This window comes from Setaria italica, chromosome IX, assembly GCF_000263155.2.
Source record: "Setaria italica strain Yugu1 chromosome IX, Setaria_italica_v2.0, whole genome shotgun sequence".
Classification (NCBI taxonomy): domain Eukaryota; kingdom Viridiplantae; phylum Streptophyta; class Magnoliopsida; order Poales; family Poaceae; genus Setaria; species Setaria italica.
This window is the reverse complement of record NC_028458.1, coordinates 2,665,879-2,693,772: the sequence shown is the minus strand read 5'-3', so window position 1 is coordinate 2,693,772 and position 27,894 is coordinate 2,665,879. Positions and strand designations below refer to the sequence as shown.

At 46.0% G+C, this 27,894-nt stretch overlaps 7 protein-coding genes across 10 annotated transcripts; 4 read left to right on the top strand and 3 right to left on the bottom strand.

The window, feature by feature from the left end:
- Positions 1-520: 520 nt before the first annotated feature.
- LOC101784187 (protochlorophyllide-dependent translocon component 52, chloroplastic-like) lies at positions 521-1,514 on the top strand. Its single transcript, XM_012848887.2, has 3 exons — positions 521-719; positions 854-1,041; positions 1,140-1,514. Exons 1-3 carry the CDS (start codon positions 555-557, stop codon positions 1,396-1,398), a joined length of 612 nt encoding a protein of 203 aa, XP_012704341.1. The 5' UTR covers positions 521-554; the 3' UTR covers positions 1,399-1,514.
- Positions 1,515-4,190: 2,676 nt separating this feature from the next.
- Positions 4,191-7,346, top strand: LOC101776863 (protochlorophyllide-dependent translocon component 52, chloroplastic). The gene is made up of 7 exons (XM_004981308.3): positions 4,191-4,730; positions 4,839-5,026; positions 5,124-5,222; positions 6,099-6,246; positions 6,339-6,527; positions 6,633-6,820; positions 6,922-7,346. Exons 1-7 carry the CDS (start codon positions 4,224-4,226, stop codon positions 7,178-7,180), a joined length of 1,578 nt encoding a protein of 525 aa, XP_004981365.1. The 5' UTR covers positions 4,191-4,223; the 3' UTR covers positions 7,181-7,346.
- On the bottom strand, positions 7,289-12,604 carry LOC101776458 (elongation factor P). Its single transcript, XM_004981307.2, has 12 exons — positions 12,486-12,604; positions 12,091-12,398; positions 11,497-11,527; positions 11,392-11,405; positions 11,205-11,255; positions 11,017-11,086; positions 10,146-10,212; positions 9,964-10,031; positions 9,398-9,521; positions 8,460-8,499; positions 7,879-7,946; positions 7,289-7,722 (listed from the first exon to the last, which is right to left on the bottom strand). Exons 1-12 carry the CDS (start codon positions 12,547-12,549, stop codon positions 7,716-7,718), a joined length of 912 nt encoding a protein of 303 aa, XP_004981364.1. The 5' UTR covers positions 12,550-12,604; the 3' UTR covers positions 7,289-7,715.
- Positions 12,605-12,856: 252 nt separating this feature from the next.
- LOC101775783 (5'-adenylylsulfate reductase-like 5) lies at positions 12,857-15,621 on the top strand. Of its 2 annotated transcripts, none has more exons than XM_004981306.3 (4): positions 12,857-13,160; positions 13,939-14,120; positions 14,253-14,365; positions 14,852-15,621. In XM_004981306.3, the coding sequence occupies exons 1-4, from the start codon at positions 12,960-12,962 to the stop codon at positions 15,265-15,267; spliced, it is 912 nt and encodes a 303-aa protein (XP_004981363.1). In that variant the 5' UTR covers positions 12,857-12,959; the 3' UTR covers positions 15,268-15,621. The 2 variants fall into 2 exon arrangements, with proteins under 2 accessions (XP_004981363.1, XP_004981362.1); XM_004981305.3 differs by having other exon boundaries at positions 12,858-13,160; positions 14,241-14,365.
- Positions 15,622-16,542: 921 nt separating this feature from the next.
- LOC101783775 lies at positions 16,543-18,126 on the top strand. Of its 3 annotated transcripts, XM_022822759.1 has the most exons (4): positions 16,543-16,665; positions 16,788-16,904; positions 17,001-17,449; positions 17,737-18,126. In XM_022822759.1, exons 1-4 carry the CDS (start codon positions 16,551-16,553, stop codon positions 17,854-17,856), a joined length of 801 nt encoding a protein of 266 aa, XP_022678494.1. In that variant the 5' UTR covers positions 16,543-16,550; the 3' UTR covers positions 17,857-18,126. The 3 variants fall into 3 exon arrangements, with proteins under 3 accessions (XP_022678494.1, XP_004986171.3, XP_022678495.1); XM_004986114.3 differs by having other exon boundaries at positions 16,788-17,449; XM_022822760.1 differs by having other exon boundaries at positions 16,605-16,904.
- A 6,969-nt stretch (positions 18,127-25,095) lies between these two features.
- LOC101775380 (protein ALP1-like) lies at positions 25,096-27,888 on the bottom strand. Its single transcript, XM_004981304.2, has 3 exons — positions 27,874-27,888; positions 25,741-26,479; positions 25,096-25,656 (listed from the first exon to the last, which is right to left on the bottom strand). Exons 2-3 carry the CDS (start codon positions 26,390-26,392, stop codon positions 25,199-25,201), a joined length of 1,110 nt encoding a protein of 369 aa, XP_004981361.1. The 5' UTR covers positions 26,393-26,479; positions 27,874-27,888; the 3' UTR covers positions 25,096-25,198.
- On the bottom strand, positions 26,575-27,790 carry LOC101774970. Its single transcript, XM_004981303.3, has 2 exons — positions 27,492-27,790; positions 26,575-27,401 (listed from the first exon to the last, which is right to left on the bottom strand). The coding sequence occupies exons 1-2, from the start codon at positions 27,567-27,569 to the stop codon at positions 26,757-26,759; spliced, it is 723 nt and encodes a 240-aa protein (XP_004981360.1). The 5' UTR covers positions 27,570-27,790; the 3' UTR covers positions 26,575-26,756.
- Positions 27,889-27,894: the final 6 nt, after the last annotated feature.

The window sequence follows — 27,894 nt, the reverse complement described above, 5'->3', positions numbered from 1 at the left end:
CGTTCCACGGCACACCGGCTGCCAAACCGGTCTGCGTCCCCTCTCCTTATTTGTCGATGCAAAGATTAACCTGTGTTTATATCGATCGATCGATCAATCCCTGAGTGATTCTTCTACTTTTAAGGAACCCGGAGAGGAGCTTTAGGGCCTGTTTTCTTCCACTGACTAAACTTTAGCACCCGTCACATCGAATATTTAGATACTAATTAGAAGTATTAAACGTCGACTATTTACAAAACCCATTACATAAGACGAATCTAAACGGCGAGACGAATCTATTAAGCCTAATTAGTCCATGATTTGACAATGTGTTGCTACAGTAAATATTTGCTAATGATGGATTAATTAGACTTAATTAGGCTTAATAGATTCGTCTCGCCGTTTAGATTCCACTTATGTAATTGGTTTTGTAAATAATCTACGTTTACTACTCCTAATTAGTATCTAAACATTCGATGTGACACGTGCTAAAAATAAGACACGGGAAGAAAACACCCCCTTAACATATCGGTAGTGTGCCTTGATCCTGCAGGCCGCTCGTGGCAGGCTTGTTCATGATCGTGGCCTTCTGCATCCCTGTTGCTCCCGGGAGATGCAGGCTGATTTGGGCGTTCCCGAGGAACACCGGGGTCTGGCTCCACAAGATCACACCTCGATGGTTCTCCCATAGCAACACGAACAGCGTATTGGATTCAGATATCGTCCTCCTCCATGTCGAGGTAAAATGCGTGAAAATTGTGACCCAGTGCCTGCCATGCATGCGTTGAAAATTACATTTTTGGAGACTTAGGAACGATGAGTGGAATAACAGCATTTTTCTTTATTTGCGCCTCACTACTGAATCCGTATGCAGGAGCGCAACTTTGCTGCCGCGGGCCTCGATAACTGGCACAAAGTTTGCTATGTCCCCACATCTTCAGACGGCATGGTCGTCGCCTTCAGGAACTGGTTCAGAAAATTCTGCAAGAATCAGGTTGGCTGGGCAACCCAACAAGTCAATCAGCTGCCACCAACCCCTAGTAAGGATATGCTCCTGGAGAGGTAAAGATCTAAAACATCACACACGCGACAGTGCACAATGAACCTCTGAAAATAAGATAATGCAGAATGAGTATTATGACGACGCATGGCTTCAACAGGTATTGGTCACACGTCGTGCAGTGCTCGAGCTGCAGCGCTGCGCTCCAGGCAATGAAGGTGCTCGAGGTCACACTACAGGTTATCTCGGTCGCTGTTGTTGGGTTCCTCGCCGTCGCCAAGGAGACGTTGCTCACGTCAGTTGTTCAGAGAATCTTAGTAGTGTCCGCAGCTATGTTGTGCTTCGCGGCATCCCGTTGGCTTGCTAACTACATGGAGAAGACCTTCTATTTTCAAGATTACGCCCATGCTTACAAGTGAACTGAGTGATAGTCCAAAAGATATTTAGTGTTTATTGATAGGATATTACAGTTTTTGATATAAGGGTGCATAAGCCAGGCTATACACAAAGTGTAAGTCATTTTCCTTTTAGCCATTAGCCATTAGCCATTAGATTTTGATACAAAATTTTTGAAGAAAAAGAAGGATGGTGATCTTATTGTGCACGCTTTTGTTATTTTTTCTTTTTTATGTGGTTTTAGAAAATGCTCACCTAGGTTCGTGGACGGGTTAACAAGAAGTTTGGCCACGAGTATCCTTCGACTCCATCCGATACAAATTAGTTTACTACCGTTATTCTAAGTAAAACTTCTCTACTTTTAGCTAAATTTATTAAAAAATATAACAGCTAATGAATTTCATAGAAAATCCACCATAAAACATTTTTGGAATGATTTAATTTTTTTTACTTGTGCTATATGCTACTTTCACCGTAAAATATGTCCAGATAGTGTATCTATTTGATATTATAGATGCCATTGTATGTTTCTATAAATTTGATCAATTCTAGATAAGTTTAACTTAATATAAAGCCAAAGTAACCTATAAACCGAAATGGAGGAAGTCCCATCATTTATTTCTGCTGTAAGATTTTTGAAGCATCGACATGTAAAAGTAGCTTGCCCGCCTTCGGAACAACAGATGAGATGAGATGATAGTTTTTTATTGAGGTAGGTAGTAGGTAGGTACGAGGAGGACGAGCAAGCTACAGCCCACCCATGCGTCTCATGTGGTCCCTTTCGTCCATTCCTTTTTTGTTGCCTCTTCCTTGTCATTGCACGTCTCTTTTCTCGACACGGACATTTCATGGCACCACTGCCATCTTGTGCTCAAGTCACTGCCTTAATGCCATTTGTTCCGGCCGCGTCTTACGCCTCGTTCGTCTCCACAAACACTGATCTGATTATCCACCGGCCTACGCCAGTCTTCCATCGCGCCCTCTTCAGCTCTTCCGTCTCTTCCCACTCCGTAGCTGGATGCAGGCGGCACCATTTGGACATGGACCCGGACCCCCGGTTGCCCCTGCTAGCACGACAGCACCTTTCTGGGTTGTCGTCGATCTTGACGAGTCAATGCCGGGGTAGTGTAGCCGCCGCCACTCGTGGTCAGGTGGGCAGCTCCTCCATGGCCTTCGTCCCCTCCCTTAGCTACAACGCCTCACCTCCGTCTCCACGTTGCTGCACTTGGAGGGCGGCGGGCTCACCACCAGCAACCGCGCCACCGCGCGCGGACTGGCCGCGACGACGGAGCTGCGTGCCGCCGCAGCCGCGAGAGAAATGACTAGCCTTCGTTTCTAGGCCTCGGTAATAAACTAGGATGATGTCCAGCTTCTTACTGATGTCCTTGATCTTCGCCTCCGCCCCCCGCCATCCTCGTCGTCAGGGTTGGTGCCTTCGTCCCTTTCGCCGGATCGAGTGGATCTCCGCTGCTACACGCCTCCAGAACGAGTCGAATCAGAGAAAAGGACCCAAGGAATCAACTGAATCTGGTACCAAATATCACGTATGAGATCCAGATAAACCAGAGATTGGAGATGGAGAGGGGAATTGGGGTAGAACTCGGCTGAATCCCAACGAAGGATTCGAGCTCGGGAGAACAGTCAAGAGGTTCAGGGTTCTAGAGTCTGTATCTTCTTATCCACTCTCTCTCCCCTCATCCTCACCATTACATAAACCAGAGATTACATGGGCTCAGCCCAGTGACATATTGTTTCACAGGTCCAACTTCCTTGCGGGCTTCTTGGCTCTCTTTCCCCGGCCCAGCTCTTCCTTTCCTTCTGATGGTTCTGTCACAGGTTGGCTTGTGACACTGTGCCGGGCTGATCGCCACAAATCGGCCCGCGCAACGCTCCCGCCCGCCTCCGCCGGCTCGGATCCAGCCACTCGTTCGCGACTCGACGGTTTCCATGACCCCAGGGGTGGACGGTAAATGAAATACCGTCCACCCCGGATTCCCCGTCGCCGCGGGCGCTGTCATCCCCGCCGCCGTCCGCCGGCAGTTGAGGTTCGCCGATAGTGAGAGAACACGGTCGTCCTGCCGCGCGGAACGCAGGCGCCTCCGACCGTCCCTGGCTGGGATTTTTCGCCCCCGACACGCAGCGCACAGGTCGTAAATGCCGACAGCCACGCCGCGCCGGCGCATTCTCGCCCACAGCCGCCGCCGCCTTTGCTTCCGCCGGGAATAGTTCCAGGAGACGCCTGGCACTGGCATGTCCAAATCCCGCGCCGCGCGCAAGATTAACTTGTTGTACACTTGCTGCCTCCATTGCCGAGCCCGCGCGCACGGTGCGGTGTGCGGAACGGCACGCACGGCGGCTCAAGATGGGCGTGAGAAACGAAGGCCTGGCAACGGCATCCGCCTGCGCGGCGACGAACTCCCGGTTGAAGGCTGCGTGTACCAATTAAAGCTGTAAACAATTATCATGTAAACTGGGGTTTTCTCCTTTATATTTTGCTAACTCTCGATGAGTGATCGGTATAACTGGTTTATGCCCCTAGCCTTGGCCGGAAGCTGGGTCCGGCGAGTAGCGACGACGGCGACACGCCCGGAACAAAAAGACACACGTGAAGGTCCACGTGCGAGAAGTAACCGCTTCCCCGGCACAGGCCGCGGTAGCTGCTCAATGCGCATCCAGCCGCTCTGTTGGTGGCCGACGGCGACCACGATAGCGTCCCCGTCCCCCCCACCAGTGAGCAGTGACCACTCCGGCCACTCCACATCCACAAGGCCAATCTTTTCCTTTTTTGTCCTTTCTTCATACTCCAAGACACATTCCTCTGCGCTAGCCGTTTGGCCGCTGCCACGCCATGGAGCCCCTCTCCCTCCACCTCCTGCTCCCGCGCGCCGGGCCTGGGCGCCATTCGCTTCCCTTCGCCGCCACCGCCGCCGCGCCATTGAGCTCCAGGAGGCCGATAGGCGCCAGCGCCGCCGTCCTGGCGCCAGGACGCCGGCGTCGCGGCGCCCGGCTGTCGGTCTACGCCGTGGCTTCCGAGACGCCGCGGGCCGAGGATGCGCCGTCCTGGGAGGGCGCGTTCGACTGGCTGGACCAGTGGTACCCATTCGCCCCCGTGTGCGACCTCGTCCCCGGCGCGCCGCACGGAAAGACGGTGCTCGGGCTCGCCGTCGTCGCCTGGTACGACCGCGGCGCCGGCGAGTGGCGCGTGTTCGACGACGCCTGCCCGCACCGCCTCGCGCCGCTCTCCGAGGGCCGCATCGACGACAAGGACCGCCTCCAGTGTGTGTACCACGGCTGGTGCTTCGACGGCGCCGGCGCCTGCAAGTTCATCCCCCAGGCGCCCGCGCTCGGCCCTCCCGTGCACAAGAACGCCAAGGCGTGCGTGGCGTCGTACCCCTGCGTCGTGCAGAACAGGATCCTGTGGTTCTACCCGAGGGCGGAGCCTTAATCGCAATTCTCGCGGCAGGTGCACACGAACAGCAAGGCGTGCGTGGCGTCGTACCCCTGCGTGGTGCAGAACAACATCCTGTGGTTCTACCCGAGGGCCGAGCCGGAGTACAAGGACGTGCTGCAGAGGAAGCGGCCGCCATTGATCCCAGAGATTGACGACCCGGAGTTCGTCACCGTCTACGGCATCAGGGATCTCCCCTACGGGTAAAGGCTCAAACATTTTTTTTCTTAGTCTTGCTATGCTTTCTCCGTTGATCGGCTGCACGGGTCAGTCATAGATTGTAGCACTCTTGCGTTGCAGGTACGATGTTCTGGTGGAAAACCTCATGGATCCTGCTCACGTCCCGTATGCGCACAAGGGGATAATGCGCGGCATCCGCAAGAAGGAAGATCCAGGAAGATATGTCCCTGACCTGACATGAATACCATAACTTATCTGTGTCAATGCAAATGCAGTACTGACATTCAGGTCCTGTTTGTTTGGGCTTTCCAGCAGCTTTCCACCTTAAGAAGCCGAAAGCTCAAACAGACAGCCAGCTTCTAAGATGAGCTTTCCGAAAGCTAAAAGCCTACATAAGCTATGATTACATGAAAAGCTAAGAAGCAGTGGAATGTGAGCTTTCCCGTGCCGTCCCGCCCCGTCACCGTCCCACCTGCCCCGCCTTGTCGCCGACCCACCCCGCCCCGCTGTGCCGCCCCACCTCGTCGCCGTCCCGCCCCACCCCGGCACGCCGTGCCGCCCCACCTCCATCGAGGAGCACCACCACCTCCTGCTCCAGCACCTCGGTCGAGCCCACCTCTGTCGAGGAGCGCCGCTGCCTTCTGCTCAGCACCTCGGCCTCTCCTCCCAGCGTCCGCCGCCGCCGCAGCCGCCCTCGCCACACCGCTCGCCTCGCTCGCCGTCCCCTCCGGCGTCTCCCCCAGCCTCACCTCTGCTCGCTGCCGAGGAGCTCAGATTTGGCGGGCTCAAGAAGCCATCGCAGGGGAGCTCCAAGGTTGAAGAAAAGCCTGACAACAGACACTCGATCCCACCATTCCAAAAGCTAGGTTGCCAAACAGTGTTAGCTTTTCAAAAGCCAGCTTTTGGAAAGCCACCTTTCTAGGGAGCAAAAGTCAAAAACCAGCTCTGTGGAAAGCTTGGAAAGCTAAAGCTCAAACAAACATGGCCTCAGTCTACAATTCGTTGAGCTTGCACTAGTCTCTTGCTGGAAGGAGTGAACAACAATGCTTGGCATTCTGCATATATAGCTGATTGGGGGTGTTTCATTTTGTTCACAGTTGACTATGATAAAGAGGGCGGTGGTCCGATCATGATGAAGATCGAGCACGCAGACATACAAGGGTTTCTGTCACCGCAGGAGCGGGGCTACTTTCAGTTCGCTGCACCGTGCACGTTCTTCGGTACACCGTTTCAACCACAAGAGGTGTAGATAACCTCCCCCTTTGTCAATGCAAGTGAAGCTAATTCATTGAACTAACACACCAGCATTTTTCACTGTACTTGGTGGCCGGTCAGGGCAAGAAGAAGACACCTCGGATCCTGCTGGTGTTCTTCTGCATTCCGGTGGCTCCTGGGAAGAGCAGGGTGATCTGGGCTTTCCCGAGGAACGTTGGGGTCTGGCTGCACAAGATCACACCACGGTGGCTGTACCATGTTGGCCAGAATCTTATATTGGATTCAGACATTTTTCTCCTCCACGTTGAGGTAACTCAAGTCCTGTAGGCACAACCAACGTCTAAATTCTGCTCTATCTCAAAGTTTAGTGATTCAGGCTTTGTGTAATTCTTGTCTGTTGAATTGTTTTCGCAGGAGCGCAAATTTGCTGCCGTAGGCCTCGATAATTGGCAGAAAGCTTGCTATGTGCCCACATCATCGGACAACATGGTGATCGCCTTCAGGAACTGGTTCAGAAAGTTCTGCAAGAATCGGGTTGGGTGGGCAACCCCACAAGTCGATCAGCTGCCACCAACCCCTACCAAGGATCAGCTCATGGAGAGGTAAACAAGCCTGAAAACATCAATGCAACTCTGAACTTGTGATGCTAGCAGGATTCTACAATGCAATCTGAACTGTGACATGCTAATCTACTGATCAATAGGTACTGGTCGCACGTGGCGCAGTGCACGAGCTGCAGCGCCGGGCTTAAGGCCATGAAGGCACTCGAGGTTGCTCTGCAGATCACGTCGGTCGCGGTCGTCGGATTCCTCGCCGTCGCGAAGGGAACGCTGGTCACGTCGACTGTTCAGAGGGCCGCGGTCGTGTCCGCGGCCGTGCTGTGCTTCGCCGCGTCGCGCTGGCTAGCGAACTTCATCCAGAAGAACTTCTACTTCCAAGACTACGTCCACGCTTACAAGTGATAATGTTCAGGAAAACCTGACGTTTTTGTTGCTAGGAGTTTGTTGTGTTGATAGTAAATGCAAATTAGAAATGTGTAGGAAGCACAGAAAATTATTTGATACGGTAGCTGCTGTATATAATCAACACGTTATTTCAGCGTTGGTTCAATGGTAAAAATTACAAATAGGTCTTGCAGTGTATGCTGGCGATATGATCTTTCTGCTGCAAAATATGTAAGCCCATTGTTCCGCTGAACAGTAAGCCATACAAAGCAATATGAATAATTTCAACCTATCTACAAAAATGGCTTCTCTACCTGAGTTCCCGCAAAAATTTTCATGGTTTTCCATCAAAGGAATCTGTTGCATAATTATTTGAATTGAAGATCAAATAAAAGCATCTGCGAGTACAAAATGTGTGGGTAAGAACTAAGTTCTTGGTAGCTGGCGGCCACGGTTGACATTTGTGGCAGCTGCACGAGGTAACACTTATCCTAGAGGCAAAATGCATTCAATTTTCCAATTTGGAAGAACAAAACGCTATCCAAGATATCCCTTAGGCCCTGAAATGCAAAATCGCATAAATGATTTTCAGGAATTCAAATATCAAAAGACACAAGGCACATTGCAACCAGTGCAGATTCTAAAAGTTGAACTGTATTCTTTGAATTGCCTTTTTATGATATAATAAGGAACTCATCAGGCTTTCCATCACATACCTCGTCATATATGAATCATCTGCTGTACTGATTACAATTTGTTCACCCGCTTCAATAAAAGGCGGTGCCTAAGATAAAGGGAAAAAAAAGGTAATGTTAGTATCAAATAGTGCACACATGATCCGTAAAAGTTCATGGTTAAAGTTTGAACCAGTACCGATAGGTCATGCATCCAAGAAATAGTGCACACATGAGTCCGTAACTTATTTTCAGGTAAAATCATGGTGCCGTATTAATGGAAATAAGTGAGCCAATCAAGTTTATGGTGGCAACAAATTTTTTTATGAAATGGTGGCAACAAAATTTAGACGACAAAAGGAAAAGAAGAGGGTGAATCATGAGAAGAAGGTTATGTGCCTAAACCTTAAATGAAACTATAGAAAAGTATAAAGCTCTGCCAATTCAGCAACTACAAATTGGCTCTGTACATAAATGTTCTAAAAAAAGGAATTGCAAACAAAAACATTTATACTGCACTCCTTACACAATTTAACAAAGAGAACAGCACTAGATCAACAGATGCATATAATAACAATAGTTCTAGGTAGGCAGACGCTACAAAATGGTGCCCAGCAACTTACAAGCACTGTAAGACCATTATCCAGCACGACCCTTTTATACCTGCATTTATAACAAGCATGTGGTTATTAACTGTATAGTGAGGCTTAAACATCTCACTGTAAAATAATGGAGCTGGAATTAGTAAAATATGCACAGTTCATAGATAAATTCAGCAGTATCACAGGTTAACAGTGTCAAGAAAACAAATGTTCTAAGTGCTAAATAATAACAACTTAATGACAGAGTGCTCATCAATCTCAGGTCTCCAAAGTCCTACACTATCAAGCAATCTATCGTACTATATAAAGTCTTGTAATCAAATCTCAAGATTACAGGTATCATTTCAATACGAAAAATGATTTAGGAAGCCAAAAACTACTGCACTATGAGTTGGGCAGTTACAAACCCTGAATATACCGTCTAACAGAGGTTTGCGGCCAAAAATCTCTTACATTCGCAAGTCAATGGAAGAAGTGACAGTGGAATTCAGTACAGGTAACGGACCAATGAAGCTGGTTTGGACAATTCTGAACAGGTCACTACAGGTTCTTGATTTTGCAAGTTCTGAATGATGAAAACTAGCCTACTTCCACAACCCAGCATTCCACTGCCTGCGGCTACTTGATATGTTAATATGCTGGTAACTTTCTTAGACTCTCTCTCAAAGCAAATTGCTATTAATCTTGTTCGTGCATTGCCAACTAGAAAGATAACATTAAACAATTAATCGCTAATTATTAGACAGCATTAAATCATATTACTATGTAACCACAACCTTATTGCTGAACATTTAAGAAGCCTATCTTTCTTCCAGGGTATGAATAAACACCCAACACATGCACCGTACCAAATAACCCATTAAAAGTGGTAAAAGCAACAAAAAGAATGTTGAATATATAATAAACAAACATTACACAATATAATAATAAGTGGATGATGAAGTAATATAGAAACTTACTGAGGTTGAGCAGTAAGCCCTTTTGTATTCGGCTGTGCTTCAACAACAGTGCAAGTCACTCGAGGAGGAACCGTAGCAGACATTGGCCGGCCATCAAAGTATTGTAGGTTCACCTTCATTTCATCTGTTTACAAGTGAGAAATAAAATAGGGTGTAAGGATTTTTACAAACATGTTATAAACTAAATTCCAAACTGAGAATATGAAATTAATAAGGACACTGCAAATACAAAAGTTGGCAAGCTGCAATGGTTGGAAACTATGAAAAGTAAAGCCCAATAATAGAAGGAAACTATAAAAATCATAAACATTACTAGATTAGTAAATATCAGTCTGATGGCAAAACTCAAGTCTTCCACTTATAGTATTAATCTAAAATGAGATCTTTGTCACTTGCCATGTTATGAAAACTGAAAGGTAATACTACACAACCATCAGCATTCATATATGAGGAAGGAATCATAAGAGAATTAAATTGCTCACTGTACAAATATTAAAACATAAGCACATTTTATTTTTGAAAACCATCATAATTCCTTCTTGTTATTAATTACTACTCGGCTGAACCTTTCAGGTATGCAGCAGCTTTGCCAAACAGATCCTTTGAAACTTCAATTTGCTCAAATGTTTCAGGCCTGACAAAAAAATATATACACCAGATTAGATCACGATTAAAAATAAATATGGACAGCATCACAGCTTAGCATGTGAACAGTTAAATGACAAGAAAGATGGGAAATAAAACCTACTCCATAAGCGTCACAGTGTCTCCTTCCTGATACAAATATGTGAATAACTTCTCCTCAACAAAAACTCCTGAGTGTTTTCACACAAAGCATTAACTAGATTAGCATTATGTACATGATTGTATAAGTTTAAAACATGAAAAACTGAATCAAACATGTTATCATAGATGCCAACTGACACCAAACTGGATACTGTTGGGCAGCCAGTGTTTATTCTTTATTGTCCCCTTTCCAAATACAAATGGTGATCAGGCCAATACAAGGCTATTAGCTCAGGCTGTGTGTAGAGAAGTTGGCTAGACAGGAAGACTGAAACTTTGCCAGGATCCAGATGATAACAGATAATTTTGGACAGCTTCTCACAAAATGCAGTTAAACATGGTGCCATGATATTTTATATTTTCTTCAACAACATTAATATAATGTGCTTGTGTATAAAAATAATACAATCAAGTCAATCAAATTAATTGCAGGATTAATACAATGCATAGATTTGGAGAGGCTCTCGGCCATGGCTGGAACACAAGGTCTTGATCCTAAGACTACCAACTGGACAGTCGATATATACCAGTTTCTACATCATGATTACATAGATTCTATATGGTTATGAATTCAATTTAGTTTGTTCAATCGTGTTCCATAGGTTATGAGACTGTCTAAAAATTGGTTAGGCACATGAATGCCATGTGACATCCAAAAAGAATATAATGTAAAAAGAAGAAAGAAGTGCCCACGTAAAACACATGTGAGCAAATTTCAGGGGGATGGTTACATGCATGGGGACAGTTAGGCTACAACATAAAGGCTTGTATGGCTGGCTATATCTTAGCTATTAAAGTTGCCTTTTCTGTAAGAAAAGAACAATAAATCATACTCTCAAGGGCCTCATCAGTGCGAAATCTTTCTGTAATTTTGTTTCCAGTGTCAACATCCCTCAGTTCCACCTGCAACACTCAAGTGTTCAAAATAAAACAATGTAAATGCTGACTACTTGTGATTGTGGTAGTGAACTATGAGGCACCAATTGCTGCAGCAAATAAACAGTGAAATAAAATAAACAACCTGTATTGTGGCCCCTCCTCTTCCTTGATGTGAATGTTGTGCTTTTATTACCTGATCAAAACATAACCAAATCAGGAAACAATACAGTGCCTTTTCTAGTAATAATGAACACAGGTATAAACTAGTACAAACTTCACCAAAGCAGTAACTAACTACCAATGGATGCAGAATAAAAAAAGTTCTGTACCTGATAAATGCGACCTTGAATTTTAAGGTTGGCCAAAGGGATGAGTAATTAACAGTCAGCGATACTCGAAGGAAAAGGTAAAACACAAGAGATGTAACCACACACCTCTTCTTTGTATTACATTTCCAAGTTTCACCTACAATATATGAAGACAGTCCCAGAGTTAATCAGTGCATAGTGCTTCAGCAAAGAGAACGAAATGCAGAACTGAAAAAAAAAAGCATTTGGAGGAGCAGAATAAGGAAGATAACATGACATAAAGTGTTCATTTTTGCACGGGCATTTTAAGGCCATGGGTAAGCCTTCCTACTGACTGCTAGCTGTAGTGAGTTTACATCAGACGGACAGCACGTTCATGCGCCGCATAGCATGCAATTTGCTCATTCTAATCCACGACACATATCCGACCTCTAACTACTGTAATAAACTCCCAGCTATACCCTGCATAGTCGTTCCATATAACATGCCTATGAGGCCTGAACTGTAATTCTACCAGAAACAAAAGAACAACCAACTAATCCTGCCGCAGACAAATGAACAAATAATCTTAAACCATTTTTGCATCGAATTAAACAAAACAACTGAAACTAAAACAATCAACTGCATCAACCCATTAAAACCCAACTCAACCCTGGGCACGGATCAGTGAGCAAAATTTCGCATAAAAGAGATTAAGGAAAGTCGCAAGGGAATTCGTACGTCGGAGCCAAGCATCTTCGCGCCGCGCCGCTGGGTGGCGGCCCACGGAGCGGCGGCAAGCGAGCCCGAGGCGGCGGGCGGGGCCCACCGCGCGGCGGCGGCGAGCGTGGCGACCGCATGGGCGCTTCCGCGGGACGCTGCGGACGCAGCGTAGAAAAGAGGGAGGCGGCGGGAAGCTTCCAGAACCTTCCGGCGGAGGATCTGCATTGCGAAGTCGGCCTTGCTCCTCCCCTTCTCCCCTTTCGCTTTGCGGCCTTGCGCCTTCGCGGCGGGCGACGAGAGGAGGGCTTTCCGCTTATAAGCGGTGGCTGATCGGTGGAAATTAGCGAAAATCCGTGTAAATAAGTGTGAATCTTTAAAAAAAAAGTTTGGCTTATTTTCACCGATTTTCTTACCAGTGGAAAGCGAAAATCCGCAGAAACAAGTGAGAATCCTACCAAAAGGTTTGCTTATTTTCATCGATCGCTGCGAAATGGCTACGATATGGGCCGAGCAACATTTGGGGTGGATTCAGGCCCAGGGAACCGTGGGTCGTTCTCCCATTTTTTTGACGTCCCGTTTCTCTGATTGGGGTGGCCCTGGAACCCAAAAAAAGACGCTGGCGTGGTGGGACCCACCTGTCCCCTCCCGCCCGAGGTCAGCCGTCGGCAGCAGCAGCAGCGCCCCAACCAACCAGGCCGCAGCACGCACGCGGACCCGCGGCGTCCCCACCGGCCACCACCACCCGCACCCGACCCCAAAATAACCCCGCCCTCCCAGATTTTTTTTTTCTTTCGCCAAATCTAGCCTCCACACGCGGAGAAATTTCGGAAGCGGAAGAATCGAAAGGGGAGAGACCGAGCGAGAGAGAGAGAGAAGACGGAGAAGCTATGATGCGCTGCGCCGCCGCCGCCGCTGCCGTGGCCGTCGCCCTCGTCGCTGCCGTTGCTGGCTCCGCCGCCGCCGCGGCGTCGCCGGGTGCGGGGCAGGGGGCGGCGGGCACATGCGCGCGGAGGGACGGGCCGCCGTTCCTCGATGCCGTCGGATCGCGCTGCCCCTTCGTCCGGATCGAGCCGTCCCCGCCTCTCGAGGTATGCCTCCTCTCCTCCTCCACCGCCTAATCGGCCAACCTAGCCGCCCGCCGCTAGCCACGACGTTACTATCAAAATCTCTACATGTCAACACGGGAACTAGTAGCGACGTGCTGTTTTTCTTTTTAACTCGCCATCGGGATACGATTTGCGTGCAAAACTGGGCGATATTAGAGGGAGACAGAGAAAGATGCCTTGATTTTTTTCCCCTGCTAGAAATATCCGCACCATGACGTGTGCGAATCTTGGTCCTTGCTAATTAATCCTGTCTTTAAAAATTAAATTTGCAAAATTAGCAACATGGGAGCTTTCTGAGATGCAATTATACAGTAAACCAGAGCTAACGAAGAATCCAGTCACCCAATAGGGTTGTGCGGAAAATGTGTTGATGAATGCAATTGGCCAATAATAAACAGAAGAAAGGCTAGTGGAGCTAAAAATGGGGTAGTCAAGTAGGATTGGTGTTGTGACGGATAATAAACAAGATGGAAGATGCATTTTGGGCTTGAGGATGTTCGGAAATTGGGGATAAGATTTAAAGGAAGGCATGGAGCAACACAGACTATGCATGTCTCAGTTTCAGCAAAGAAAGACACATCGAGGTATTGAGGATGCAGTGACAATACAACATGCATGTTCTTTTATGATCAAGAGTATTGTTTGTCACTTGATTAATTGAAAACCCTGGCAGTGCAATGAACGTAGATAGTTTATATTGCAAATTTGGAAAGTTGTGACTTCTTCAGTAGTACTTAATATACCTTGTCTTCTCCTGAAGGTGAGTGGAGAGGCTGTTGATACAGAGTTGAACCTTCGGCGTAGGGGTGCTTCATACTCCATTCTCTTTTATGCTGCATGGTGTCCATTTTCGAGCAAATTCCGACCAATATTTGAAGCTCTCAGCACTATGTACCCTCAGATACATCACTTTGCTGTTGAAGAATCTTCTGCTACACCTAGGTATGTGAATGTTTAACTCTTTTGTGTTAGTCTGCTGAATTGAGGCAATTTGTCCATTCTTGAACAAATATTGTTTGTTCAGTGGATTGCTGCTCATTGTACTGCATCTGCTTACTGTAGTTTGTTTTCAAGATATGGTGTTCGCGGCTTCCCAGCCGTTCTTCTTGTAAATGAGACTACGATGGTTCGATATCGGGGTTCAAAAGATCTCAGCTCTCTGGTTAATTTCTATAAAGAAACTACAGGTACTATTATTGTTACTCATCTTCATGCACATAGCTTTATTGAATGATCACAGATTTTTTCAAATATGATTTACTTGAGACTTAGCAAATCTAATGACTGAAAATGCAACCCTGGGGTTCCCTTTATTGGAAGTTGATTGTGTGTGTTTTAGTTTTTATCTTGGAAATTATTACTGCTGCCTAATTGTGAATCGGCTGCTGTCATGAATAAAAAAACCTCGGATGGTCTTGACCAAGATTGTAATCTTATTATGATGTTTTACTTTTTGAGGTTTTTGAATGTTTGATGATTGTGAATGTACATAAGCAGTATGGTTTGTAGTTTATGCGGAAATGACATGCTCAATTTCTCATAGCAACATGTCATTGTAATATGGATTTGAGTACACTATCCAAACAACTAAGCAGGGATAGTTAATTAGTTATACCATTATGTCCCATATAGTACTTCAAAGCATTTTTCTGATGTACGTTTTCCTGCTGCAGGTCTTGATCCAATTGCACATCTTGATGTCGTGCAGCAAGAGAGTACAGGAAGCTTGAGATCCATCATGCCATGGGATCGATCTCTTCGTGAAATGGCAAAACATGAGCCCTTTTTGTTGCTTGCAGCTCTTTTTATCATCATGAAGGTTGTGTCGTACTTCATACCTGTTGTCCTGTCTCATCTGAGAGCCTTCTTAGTTGTGCGTGTCCGAAACTTGAACTTGGGGATCCGTAGGGGATCAAACCAGCTCTTGGATCGAGCATTGAATGTACTTGATGTGAGGAGGCTTTGGAGCAAGCTTAGACTGAGCAATAAGGCAACGGACCTAAGGAAAGGAGCAAGTAACGCTCGAGCTTGGGCTTCCTCATTTACTTCCGTTTCACTGGGTGAACCGTCATCTTCAAGACAAGCTTAGGCTTTTAGGGGGGTGTTGTTTGTTAGGCTAGCTGCTCACATGGTCCGAAACCATTTACTCTTTGTTTCCAATCCTGCTATGTACCATGGTTCTCTGTTCCGTGCAGTCAGGATGTTGGGAAACCTTACAGGCATGTAAATTTTGAGGACGTCATGTGCTGTTGTATATTAGGAGGAATACATTTGCATTTGCTGATGCAATGCCTAATCTCTCGGTTCATTAACTACAGTAAATGGGTCATGTATGATGAACATCTTATTAGGTTTTCTTTTAGGATTTATTTCTGTTTGTGATGTTGTATTGGTAATTTACTCTGCACTCTCCATTAAAGAACTTGGTTTCACTTTGTTATTCTGTTTTAAGCTAGCATGAAGAGCTTGAAGCTTGGACTATTGAGTCATGCTCTGATCTGTGGGACTCAGTTGCTCTCTTGAGTTGTAATGGTCACTATATTGTTTGGAAGAAACAAGATCAGATCACGTGGAATCTGAAAGGCTTTCTTTTTCAGTGACTTTGTTATTTCATCCTGTGATTTGTCTTCTAAGGTTTCTTCGATTTTTACTGTAATGCATGATTATCCATTGCTATCTCCGGTCGCTATCTTAACTTGGATTTCTGCTGAAGCTTCAGAACAGATGTTGCCTGTACAGTTGTACATGACGTTCTTAACTGGTGTGCATATCTTCCTTTCTTAGCTCATGTATATTTCGTTTATCGCCTCCTTTGCTTGACCATGCTCAGTTATGTTACGCAGTTTTCTGTGAATTTGATTTGACTTGCACATGACATTCTGGAAACGCTCCTCGTAGCTTGATGGAAAGGGATCGACGTGGATGTGGATTAGGTGGCAGTGGCATCTAGTAATTCTGACAGCTGCTGATAGAGACAGATTTAATGAGTTTGTTATGCCGTCTAATTAAAACTACAAAGTACCGCCTGTATTTATTTTCAGAAAATAATGGGTGCAATTCAGTATGCCTTTGCAAAATGAAATTTTGAGAACTCTTTAGACATGTTTTGGATATGGTGTTTAAACTGGGAGTCACTAGGCTTAACAAGGTGTATTGTGCGTAGATAAATTAATCCACGAATTTTAACCGATAGTATTAAGGCTATTATTTTCTAATATAATGATTTTCTCCTAATGGCCGGGGTGTCCAAGCGTTTCACCTTTTTCGGCCTGACTGGATCACCCAAGCGTGAAAAACGAATTGAGTAGAAGGTAGAATTCCCCAGTGGTAGGCCCCAAAGAACATTTTCACCCTTGTCCTCACCTAGCAGCAATGCTGGCAAACTCTTTCAAAACTGGTTTGCCACTATTTCCCTTGCTCCGACAAGTGTCCCTGTTCCCACTGCCACTGGTTCTTCTCCAGTCGTTTCCCTCCAGAAAAACACAAGGTATCCTTCCGTGCCATCACTTGTGTTGATTCCTGGGAAGCATCCATTCTTGACCACTCTAGGTATCATCGCTGCAAGTGTCCAGCTATATAGATCCCTGATCCAGACTTGCCTGTGAGCAGAGGGGGCTTCCATGGATGCGATCAGCCTTGATGAGTGGGAGCTCCTGCCTGACCACAAGAGCTCCTTCTTCCTGGAAGAGGACTGCAGCAATGGCAGCCATGGCGCTGTCGGCGGCGGTAAGGACCAGCTCTTGCTCGGCACCGAGCTGGTCGTGATCGACATGGATCACTTCGGCCCTGCATCTCATCCTCCTCCCTATGATTGCATCCCAGATGAGGAGGCGGCGGCCAAGAAACCACTCCTCCTACCATCACAAGATGCCTGTGTCCATGATCCGGACATCGAGTTCATGGACATCGCCGCCTTGCTGACCGATCCGAAGCGAGAGGAGCTCGTGAGCAAGGTGACCGAGATACTGATCTATGAAGCAGAAGATCATGACGACGAGATGGTCAAGTCCCCTGATGGTGTCAAGGAGGCTGATCAGGACGAGGTGCTGGTTGAAGCTCCTGCACCTGATGATCAGCGAGCTCGGGAGGAAGAAGAGGGGGTCAGCAGAACGGGCTTCAGCGTGGGGAACCTGAGGGTGAACGGTGTCGGGGCGCTCTGCTCGTTTGGGGTTGCGGCTGCCACGTTTGTCATCTTCCTGCTTGGAGGCAAGGAGCAGCAGAAGAGGCATCAGGATCACAAGATCCAGCTCCAGATGTACGCCGATGACGAGGTTCGTGGCTCTTCCCTGATGGCTTCTAGCAATTCAGCTTTTTTTTTAACATCTGCAAACATTCCTAACAGCATGTTCTTGGATTAGGATATTGCTTACTTATACTTTACTCCTCCTTTTTAAAACTCATACTTAAACCTCACTTATACGTTGGTGCAAAAAAATTGAAAAGAATCTTTGGATTTTAGACCGGATTATTGCAGAATGGAATCTTGGAATAGGTTATGGATGAAGCACTACTAGAGAAATGGGGTTTTCTGACAGGTTTGTGCTTGTTTGATCTGCAGAGGATTCAGCAGGTTGTGCAGCAGGCATCCAGACTGAACCAGACCATGTCGTCGGTCATGGGAGGCGCATCGTCGGCACGGGCGAGCATATCGTTTGGCGGGTACTATCAGGGGTTTTGATGCGTCAGGAACTTGGAACTTCATGCGTGATTAGCACTAGATCATCCTGTAATTTAATGTTTGCTTTGTACATTCTTTATACTGGCCAGGGCCCAGCTGCCAGCGACCTGTGTGCACACTAGCATTCTCTTGCATCATGTACATTTGCTGTTCCTGCTACTAGATGTGAATAGTACCTGTATTATAGATCAAATTGTAAGAGCATCAATTATGCAGAAAAATGAATAGATATCAGATGCAAAAAAAAAAAGTTTGAGGGCTTCATGGTTCTTGGCTGTGCATGACCGTTCACTGAGAATCTTGCTCTCCATGCGCCAAGAGAGACTGTTGATTTGTCGATTAGTACACCGCATGGCACCGACAGTGATCTTCTTCCCTTCCCTTTGATCCAAGTTCCAAGAAACCCCGTCGGGAAAAATCGAGGAAAATGTCGAGTTGATCGTCCAAGGATCGGAACGGCAACGCGGCAAATGTTGTCGCGTCCACGTGCCAGAGGATAAGGAGGAGCCATCTTTGAACAGTGCTCCCGCGACAGCAATGGCTGGGACCGGTCCAGGGAGATGAGCCTGACACCCTTGTTCACTGACGCCGACGCTGGAAGGTGCCGTGTTCCTTGAAAAAATTCAGTGAATTTTTTGGAACTACAAATTCGAGTGAAAATGATTGAATCGTCGCGGGGATTTCACCCATGTCTCTGTCGACTTGGTGAAAATAGACAAATAGTGAAATCCCTTAGCTCGTCCATTTCGAGCCCATGGAGTCCTTGCGGGCTTCTAATCCCAAAGCCCATCATCCGACACGTCCCATCCAAAGCCTATTTGCACTTTCCTTTTCTGCCGAGAAGACGAGAACGCCCCACCCTCTGAAGCAAATGGCGATTTTGTGCTGTGCAGAAATTGCGAGCTGTCCTGACTGCTGAATCGTCTGAATTTTTTTAAAATATAATAATTCTCTCGATGGGTTCCTTAGGAGCTCCTAAATTCTTATCACATCGAATGTTTAGATACTAATTAAGAGTATCAAATAGACTAATTACAAAACCAATTTCACAGTTGGAGGCTAATTTGTGAGATGAATCTATTAATCCTAATTAGTCCATGATTTGACAATATAATGCTACGGTAAACGTGTGCTAATGATGGATTAATTAGGTTTAACATATTCGTCGTCTCGTGAATTAGCCTCCATATATGTAATTAGTTTTATAATTAGCTCATATTTAGTTCTTCTAATTAGCATCGAATAATCCGAATATTCAATGCGACATAAACTTAGTTCGGACCAAATACCCCTAATCTGCTGGTGTTCTTCCCGACTGCTCCTTGCCAAATCCGCAAGTCACAACGCTCCAGTCCTGTGCAGTGATGAGACGAGACAGACTGGTAACGGCGCAGTACCACACTACCACTGTAGGTTAGGGCATCTGGCTGGCGATCAGTGCCTTTCAGGGCGTCGGCCAACGCATGCCCTCCAGTAGTAGGCTCTCCATCCTCTTTAGGGCAACTGATCAGATCAAACAAGGTGCCCTACTGCCCTGTCCCTGGCGGCTCAACGAACTGACAGCGCTGCTCCTTCAATGCATGCGATGGATCGCAAGAGGAGCCGGTAGGCCAAAACATCATCAAAGCCGAGCAGGCGAGCAGCTGCTGTTTACTGCCATCTTTGGCGCGAGCAATGAATGCCCGTACCCAACTGAAACCAAGGTTTATTTGCAGGGAAAGAGGCGCGTAAAGATGGAAGAAAGATCACCAGAAACCCGCCGAGATGCGTTCAGATTTCGTTGCACCGAGGATGCCCTGTTCGAGCACAGGAGATCTTCCTGGAGCGACGCGAGAATCGACGAGGTATCTGCTGTTCAGCGTACGTTCCCCGTGAAGCTCCGGCGCTGCGGCAGCCGGCCGGCCTTGTCGGTTGGGCCGGCTCCACTCCCACTGCGGTCACCACTGGCCGGCCACGCACCGTCGGCGTGGGAAAGGGAGGGGGAATCCTCCGGGCGGCGCTCGAGTCCGCGGGGAGAAAGACAAATCCAGGCGCGAGGCGCGCACCTGCTGGGAGGATCGCTGGTCCGTTGGTCGAGCGCAGCCATGGCGCCCTCCACGTGTGCCTGTCCGTCCGTCAATCGCTCGAGCTTTCATTCCATTGCACTGACCGACCGACCGACCGATCGAGTGATCGATGATCATCGTCATGGTCATGGATGCTAACCTTACTGAAACCACCACGTGCTCGATCGTCCGTACGTCGCGATCGGCGGGGAACGAAAGCTCCGTCCAACGACAGGTAATCAATGGTCCGGGCTGCGGCTACAATCAATGGATCGATTCAGTCGGTTCCGATCCTTTATTTGCATCCACGATCCATCGCATGAAGTCACCAGTGCAGCTTTAATCTGCTCAGTGGCAGTGCAGTGCATCAGCACCCTCTCTGCGGTGATGCGTGCGTGCGTGCGTGCGTGCGTTTGTTTGTTGTGATCGCATCTCCATGGGGTGCATCGATTTGGTTAGAGTTGGTAGCACATACAGGCCTGCACACGCCTGCCGTCCAAGATCTGGTCACCGTCACCCGATCGATCCGTATCTGTAATTCCGTATCAGGAAGGAGGAGGAACTTCCTCACTCCTCAGGATCCTCTACGGCGCACGGAGATATGCACGTGTTGCACTGGCTGCTACCGCGCTAGAGTGCACTCTGCACCGTGCCTAGGCAATCGTCTCCCGATGAATCATGCAGCGCGGCGAAAAGAGATCGGAGAACGGATTTCCTAGCTGCTGAACGCGATCGACGAAGTAGGGCATGCAATGCACGCACGCGCGCGGACGGCCGGAGTTGGTGGTGACGGGGATGGTAGCCGGCCGGCAGCTGCTGACGAAGCAAGCAACAACGAGAGCAGCAGGGTCCTCCTCAGCTCAAAAGGAAATGAAAGTGCAGGTTTTCCCTTCGTTCCCCATCATCATGCTGTTGTTGGTTGCTGCTGCCATGGCATGTACGCTAGATAGCTAGTACTAAGGCTGCAAATCAAGTCGCGTCAAGGTAGCACACGTACGATACGAGTGATGCTGGGGGTGAAGTCTAGCGCAAGCAAACGCATGCCCCTGATTCGTGGCACTGGGAGCGAGTGTCCTCCGACTCCTATCCTGTCTGTCATGCATGCTGCAGGAGATGATGACAAGGAAACAAAGCCTTCTCTGTCCCCGGAGCCGGGTGCTTCGTCGATAGGTCACTACTGTTCTTACTTGTAACTCCTGATGCTTTGTATATGCTTTCCAGCTTGCCTAACAAAAAGAGGCACACGAACCGGCCGCCCTTGCTCAAAGGCAGTGTGGCCTGTGGGAGCCTGGTAGTGGTAGGATTAAGTGCAGATCAAGCAAAGCAGAGCTAGCTTCAGTCCAGGCCAGTCCCGCGGCTGCATGCTCGCCACTGTTTGCGTGCCTGTATGCCTGTGCATGTGCCTGGCGCCGGCCGGCACAATGAGCTCAAGCTTTTCACGCCGCGCGCGTGTGGGGATGGGCTTGGCCGCGTAGGGACAGCTAGCTACCTAGCGTTGCGTGGTGTCTGCGTCCTGCGCCTGCTACCACACACGAACGGGCGTCCATCCGTCTCTCGGTGCTGTCACCTAAGTAACGTAGAGTCCAGAGTCCTCATGCTGCTGATGACTGGCTGCAGCTAGCTTCTCGTCTCCGACTGTAATGGTCTACAAACTCTCGAACAAACTTCTCCTAATTTGGGAATATTATTCGCACATGTTGTGTGGTTGCCTGAAAAGTTCCTCTCAAGTTTCAGTGGAGTTCTATCGCTAGTGCAGTCTGCAGACAACATGCTCTCATTACAGTGCTCATAATTATGATACTTGGAGATGTTTCCATGGAACTAACTGAGACAATTTCTTTTAGTATCTTTAACCTTAAACAGTTGAGTTGTCATCATCTCCAAGAAAAGAAAAGAAAAGAAAAGAAAACGCAATTTTGATTTGCAATACCTGGCGCTCCTTACAGCTACTTCTGCAAAGTGCACCGTCAGTTATCATAACAAAGCCATCATTAGCGTGCCTGGCGCTTTTTATCCCGGGCTGATAGAGAGGCTTTTCCCTGTAAAGCCATTCGCTTTAGCCTTTTTCCTGCGATCATTGCCACCGAACCGGGAGCAAGCAGACCTTATTTTGCTTGAAACAGAATGCCCACCGAACGACAATAAAAAAAACACAAGTAAATTAAAGTGCACACGCAGAAATCTTCCATTTTCCCTTTAGCCTTGACGGCAAATCTGTAAAATGTTTTTTTTTAAAAAAGGAAATAGGTAGTTAAAAAACTAGAGCGATTATGGGTAATCTGTTATGGATTCATAAAATGCCCACAACCAATCACTTGTCTATCTGAACTCTGAAGTATTTTATTTACACCAAAAGTCCAAAACTAGTAGTATAAAAGGGCAGGCGTGTATAGTATATCAGCACACAATCTTCTTGCCATCATCAGCACGCCAAAGTGTATTCTCCTGCCCTTAACTTTTTCTGGATACCATTATCTGCGATCCCCAGCTGCATACAGATTTCATTTCCTGGCAAAAGCCCTGCGTCTGCATGGACATGATGCTATACACGCCAAAACCGCCAGCAGGGTCAGAAAGCAAAGTGACAACCAGAATGCATGGACATCATCATGATCTACTTGGAACACCACAGTCCTAGACTAACGTGGTGTGTCACCAAGTCATCATCTGAAGATTTGAGTACATTTTGTAGTCACTAGGTAAGCAAATTCAAGCACAGATATATACTGCTATATATCTTGTGTGAAGATCACTCCAGTCTAGAGGAACTTAATTGATCCAAGAGGAAGGGATCTAGGTTACACTAAGGGTTCAAGTCCTACCGATTCAGGTGACCTTGTTCTTTGGTGCATCGATTCTTCACTTCTCTTCTGTAAAAAAAAATTGCTTCTCCACTTGTGGAACTAACTTATGAATTTGGCGTTCTCCAACTGGTATATCATATCAGCAAAAAGGCCAGGGAAGAAAGAGTTAGGTCAAATTCCACCTATTGGTGACGACAATTCACAAAAGTAAACTCCAAATCAGGGTTCGGAATTTCAGGAGAAAATTAGCAAATTCCGGTACCACCCGTAAATTATTTTTGTTCGGATGAAATCCATCCGGCAATTCTACTTTCAGTCAAACTATCTTAACTTTTTGAAAAAATTACCCGGATTTTGGTCTACCGGTCTTACCGGCCCCTCTGAAAATTTGACCCAAAAAAACAGGCGGAATACTGCTCCAAGTACATTCACATTTGACTCTAATAGAGAAGTAGTACTTTCGCATTTGAGTCTGTAGAGTCATATTAACACTCTGTCAGAGAAGAAAAATGAATCGGCAACTGAACACCACCACCTACCATGGATGATGGTAGTTGGCTCTAGCTAGGTGAGTAATTAATTGAGAACTTGAGATGCATGGGACCCTAAACAACTCCTTTTCTCCACGAACAAACAAGTTTGTACCCTCATGGTGTTAGTGTGCTACTCCACATTAGAATTTGTAGCTGTTGTCTTTCTTTCTTATTGGTCTAGTTCTAGCAAGTGAAGTAGGTGCAAGATAAATGAGTTGCGCTCTATATGCCTCACACTTTTCTCATAAAAATACATATGCTTGCATAAATAAAACAAAAGTAGGAACATAATTTAGAAGTTAAAATCATAAGGATGTACTCTTTTCTTATCAGCTCCTCCAATGCACCAAACTTTGGAAACCACTGCTCAATGAGAGGGGTTGAGGAACTATGCTGAAGTGAATTCATCTTTAGAAAAATGTGAGATGAAACTGTGTTGGAGTGAATCTCAATTTAGAAAGATGTGATGTGAAGAGAAAACTGTGTTCTTGGGTGTACCTTTGCTTGGAGATGAAGCAGTGTGAAGAGGGGCTGATTATGATCTCCAGGAGGTGAATAAATGCGGCCTCGTGGGCGGTCAGTTAACGGATCGGATGGGATGAAATGGGCCCAGATCCAAGAAAACCGTTGTCCTTCTCATTGATTCCTGTTACCTCACTGCATGGTACCGCGGTGTACCTGCATTTTCACTCACTCTTTCTTATCTAAGCTTGATTTTGTTAATCACATGAAGTCATGAACATAGAAGACGAAGTACATCGTAAAATTAAAAGGTCATAGTAGTACCACTTGCTAATTGCACCTTAAAACTATCCTTTTTCTCCTACTGTTGATCAGGATAGCTTAGATGGAATATTCTGAAATGACTTGTGGTGTAGTTTACATTCTCAATCATGCAACAAAACTATTGAATGTTGTATAAAATTTTGGTATGTAGAAGCAATGATTGAGAACGCACGCGTCACCCAATTTTATTTATAAGAAAACCCCATTTCCATTTGAATATTCATAGCAAAGCACGCATGGGGGAAGCATATAAGCCGTGAGCAAGTGGGTAAGAGATGCTTCATTGGCCATTTTATTTTTCTGATGAAAAAAATCCTAAAGGCAGGTACATGCCTATTTTTTTAGACCAGACAGCAGCGAGAGATGGTCTCACGGTGCACCTGTACTTCTGTAGGCTGCATACTCCAGTCATTTTCCACTGTAATGCATGTGAACCGGTTCTCCCCAGAAAAGAAAATTCAGAAGAAAGAGCTGCTATTCTCATGGTAGGAAGGCAGTAGAGGGCAAGACTCAAGAGAGAGAAAGTGACACCATGTGCAGCCTGCAAATGCAGCATAGCAACTGAAAAAAAAAACCCCTTCATTTTGTTCATGGGAGAAAAGTAGAAAACAAGGCTGTCTTTTTGGAGCAATTTGTCATCTGTTCACTTCTGTCTGAGTTTTCTCGAGCATAGGACAGTAGGAATATAAAGTGAAGGGTTAACTCTTTGGACTGAGGGCCTGTTTTCTTGCAGTTGCTAAACTTTAGATGCTAAAAGTTGCTAAAGTTTAGCATCTAAAGTTTAGCCAAACCTGTTTTCTTCCACTTGCTAAAAGGCATTGAATGAGAAGGTTAAAGACATGTTTGCCCCTAATGATTGCTACCCTTCTTTCTCTCTCATCTCACTCCTCCCTGGCGCCATTTTTTCTCCCTCCTCCCTGGCGCCATTCTTCTGTCCGGTTGAACTGCTCTTGGCGCCAGGATTTCCTTGGCGCCATTTCTTTCCTGGCGCCATTTCTTTCCTGTCATGATGCACCTTCCTGCCCATTTGTTCCATTCTAGCGCCGTTCCTACTAACGTTGCGTCGATCAATAAAATGGAATGCCACGATGCTGGCAGCTATTTTTTTTTATTGAATCAAAAAATTATTGTGCATCCCAAAAATTACATTATTACAACAAAAAAGTAAAGGATCCTATGACCTATTGAACAATCCATCGGCTATCCAATCCCGAAACTGGTTCATGCTTTGATCTTCATATTCATGTTGGGTAGCACCTTCATTTGCTTGAGATGATGGTCCTTCAGAAGGTGTAGCATCGTTTTCTTCATCATCCGCATTATCAAAATCAACATCACCAATAGCACTCTCTCTAATGAAATTATGAATTGCCATGCAAGCAATAATTATTTGACTTTGCTTTGCCATTGGATAAGATGGTAAATCGCGCAGAATACGCCATTTGTTCTTCAACACCCCAAATGACCTCTCGATGACATTTCTTAATGATGAATGTGCATAATTGAAATGCTCCTTTTTACCTCTGGGAATTCGTCCGGCTCGAAATTCTGGTAGATGATATTTCGTACCCTTGTACGGGGCAAGATACCCAATACGGTTTGCGTATCCAGAGTCGACAAGATAAAACTTCCCTGCACATCAACAATTTTCGTGTTACATATATCCACAAACATCAAAAGTACTACGTGCAGATAGTTCATAGATGAAGGAAGTACCTTCAGGGGGGTGTGGAAATTTATCGCCATACTTGTCCAATGCATCTTTGAAGACTCTCATGTCATGAACCGATCCAGGCCATCCCGCGACGACAAAGGTAAATCTCATGTCGAAGTCACATATGGCTAACACATTCTGACTAGTGTACCCATGTCGTCCCGTATGTTGGACAGCCTTATCTGCTGGCACAACAACAGGCACGTGTGTCCCATCTATAGCCCCAATGCAATTGTCAAAGTATGGAGAGAACCGTGCTGACCTCAACTTCGGATGCACAGTACTGAATGTTGGGTCAACTGGTCTAATGATATCCCCTGCTAGTTTGCAAATGCTGTGTAATACTTTGTTGAACTTCCTACTAATTGTGCAAGTAGACCTAACAAAACGGTCTTCGGCTTGCCTCATGCTTTGGGGGGCACCACACATCCACAGGAATAAAGCTAAAGACTCTACTGATGTCATTCTCCTAGTAGACTTTAATCCATAAGACTGTACAAGGACATTATGAAGCCTATCAAAAACATTCCTATTCATCCTGAACATGTTGTGACAAGATGTTCTATTTCCTAAAGTTTTGATAACCCATTCATATCCTGATTCTGTTGGTACTCTATATTCTGATCTATTCAAATGTGTGGCATAATAGTACATACCGAGGAAAGCACCCAATGCAACAAATTCTCTTCTTATCCTTTTCCTCTTCTGAAACCAGTCATCAACATAGTCAAACAGATCAACCTGTACATACAATGAAATAGTCCACAAATCAGCCATGTCATAGTACACACAAATTGTGATTAAAAGTTCTGAACAAGGCAGCCATGAAATTGATGTCAACTAAACAGCCACAAATCACAAGATCAATTTATTAAAAGCTCTAATATGACTACAACCACAACATGACAGATTCATAGTTCTCAACAAATTGTCCACACAAACCACAAATCATAGTTCACACAAAAGTTCTAACATCACTAGCAACACAACATGACAGCTACTTGATGTGGCCTACAATTCATGGGCGACCAAAGGTCTTCCCACACTTAGTTTGCAACCATTTGAACCTAAGTTCCTTTGTCGATAGTGTGCCAAAAGCTACCCTGTTAAATCTATCCCTAAACAACTCCATAGCAAAAAAGTACTCTTCTGACTCTTCTGATGCTCCACACTCCTGTGCCAATAGAAGGCTTGCTTTGTACTCATCTTCTTCTTTGTCATGAGAATGCCTTCTAAATTCCAACTCCAGCTCCTTCTGCTTCAGTTGTTGTTGCAGTTCCATTTCCCTCTGCTTCAACTGCAACTCCATCTTCACCCTCATGGTAGTGTTATCTTCAGAGATCCCCTCATGCATAGTGTCTATGAGGCCCTTGAACATCTTGAAAAAAGGACTTTTACTCTTCTTTTGAGGGCTTGATGCTGTATCAGCTGTACTGGTACTCCTTTTCTTGCTGCCATTACTCATAGGGCTCATAGGGCTCTGTTCAGGGTAGTCATCCACATCAAATTGGAAGTCCTCTTCTTCAGGTACCTCCTGCCTCTCTTCATCCACATCTCCTGGTATGGTTGTAGTTGATCCATCAACTACATTTTTGTGGTACATCTCATACAGCAGCTCAAGATAGTGAGGTAGAAACTTGCTAAATTTACGGCATTCTGGATACTGCAAGCGAATGACACAGGAATTCAGAAACTATATGTACTCCAGGCACAAAACTAAAAGAAATTATCACAAACAACAAAAAAAAACTACCTTGCAGTATTTATCCCACCAGGCTTTACTTGCTGAAATGGCTCCATTATTTTTCCTACCTAATCCTGATTGTTTCATCGCGAAAACGTAAAATTCATATAATTTCTTGCATTGATCCCACCTATTTCTGAATTGCTTCGGTTCATGCCTGATGGTGGTCCTCTCCGCAAATTTGGCAGCTATTTCCTTGAAACCTCTAGAATTGACCACCCCACCTGTTGCATTTCCTATACGGATTTGTTCCACAGCTAATTCGCAAAAAATTCCTGTGTTTAATTCGCTCCAGTTGCTCTATGACATTTGTTCTACCAGAAAATGAAAAACATAAATACAATTCACTAAACATGGAGATGCCCACTGCACAGTGAGACAGGATGCTTACATGATGATCCTCCCCAGATTC

Coding starts and splice junctions, on each gene's coding strand:
- LOC101784187 (XM_012848887.2), top strand. CDS start 555: ATGATCGTGGCCTTCTGCATCCCTGTTGCTCCCGGGAGATGCAGGCTG. Junction 720..853: donor TCGTCCTCCTCCATGTCGAG/GTAAAATGCGTG, acceptor ATCCGTATGCAG/GAGCGCAACTTTGCTGCCGC. Junction 1,042..1,139: donor AAGGATATGCTCCTGGAGAG/GTAAAGATCTAA, acceptor TGGCTTCAACAG/GTATTGGTCACACGTCGTGC.
- LOC101776863 (XM_004981308.3), top strand. CDS start 4,224: ATGGAGCCCCTCTCCCTCCACCTCCTGCTCCCGCGCGCCGGGCCTGGG. Junction 6,528..6,632: donor TTTTTCTCCTCCACGTTGAG/GTAACTCAAGTC, acceptor TTGTTTTCGCAG/GAGCGCAAATTTGCTGCCGT. Junction 6,821..6,921: donor AAGGATCAGCTCATGGAGAG/GTAAACAAGCCT, acceptor ACTGATCAATAG/GTACTGGTCGCACGTGGCGC.
- LOC101776458 (XM_004981307.2), bottom strand. CDS start 12,549: ATGAAAATAAGCAAACCTTTTGGTAGGATTCTCACTTGTTTCTGCGGA. Junction 10,032..10,145: donor GACACTGTGACGCTTATGGA/GTAGGTTTTATT, acceptor TTTTTTTGTCAG/GCCTGAAACATTTGAGCAAA. Junction 7,947..8,459: donor ATAATGGTCTTACAGTGCTT/GTAAGTTGCTGG, acceptor CCTTTATCTTAG/GCACCGCCTTTTATTGAAGC.
- LOC101775783 (XM_004981305.3), top strand. CDS start 12,960: ATGATGCGCTGCGCCGCCGCCGCCGCTGCCGTGGCCGTCGCCCTCGTC. Junction 13,161..13,938: donor AGCCGTCCCCGCCTCTCGAG/GTATGCCTCCTC, acceptor CTTCTCCTGAAG/GTGAGTGGAGAGGCTGTTGA. Junction 14,121..14,240: donor GAATCTTCTGCTACACCTAG/GTATGTGAATGT, acceptor TGCTTACTGTAG/TTTGTTTTCAAGATATGGTG.
- LOC101783775 (XM_004986114.3), top strand. CDS start 16,551: ATGCTGGCAAACTCTTTCAAAACTGGTTTGCCACTATTTCCCTTGCTC. Junction 16,666..16,787: donor TCCCTCCAGAAAAACACAAG/GTATCCTTCCGT, acceptor GCCTGTGAGCAG/AGGGGGCTTCCATGGATGCG. Junction 17,450..17,736: donor AGATGTACGCCGATGACGAG/GTTCGTGGCTCT, acceptor TTTGATCTGCAG/AGGATTCAGCAGGTTGTGCA.
- LOC101775380 (XM_004981304.2), bottom strand. CDS start 26,392: ATGTACTATTATGCCACACATTTGAATAGATCAGAATATAGAGTACCA. Junction 25,657..25,740: donor ATTTCCACACCCCCCTGAAG/GTACTTCCTTCA, acceptor GTTGATGTGCAG/GGAAGTTTTATCTTGTCGAC.
- LOC101774970 (XM_004981303.3), bottom strand. CDS start 27,569: ATGAAACAATCAGGATTAGGTAGGAAAAATAATGGAGCCATTTCAGCA. Junction 27,402..27,491: donor GGTGGGATAAATACTGCAAG/GTAGTTTTTTTT, acceptor ATTCGCTTGCAG/TATCCAGAATGCCGTAAATT.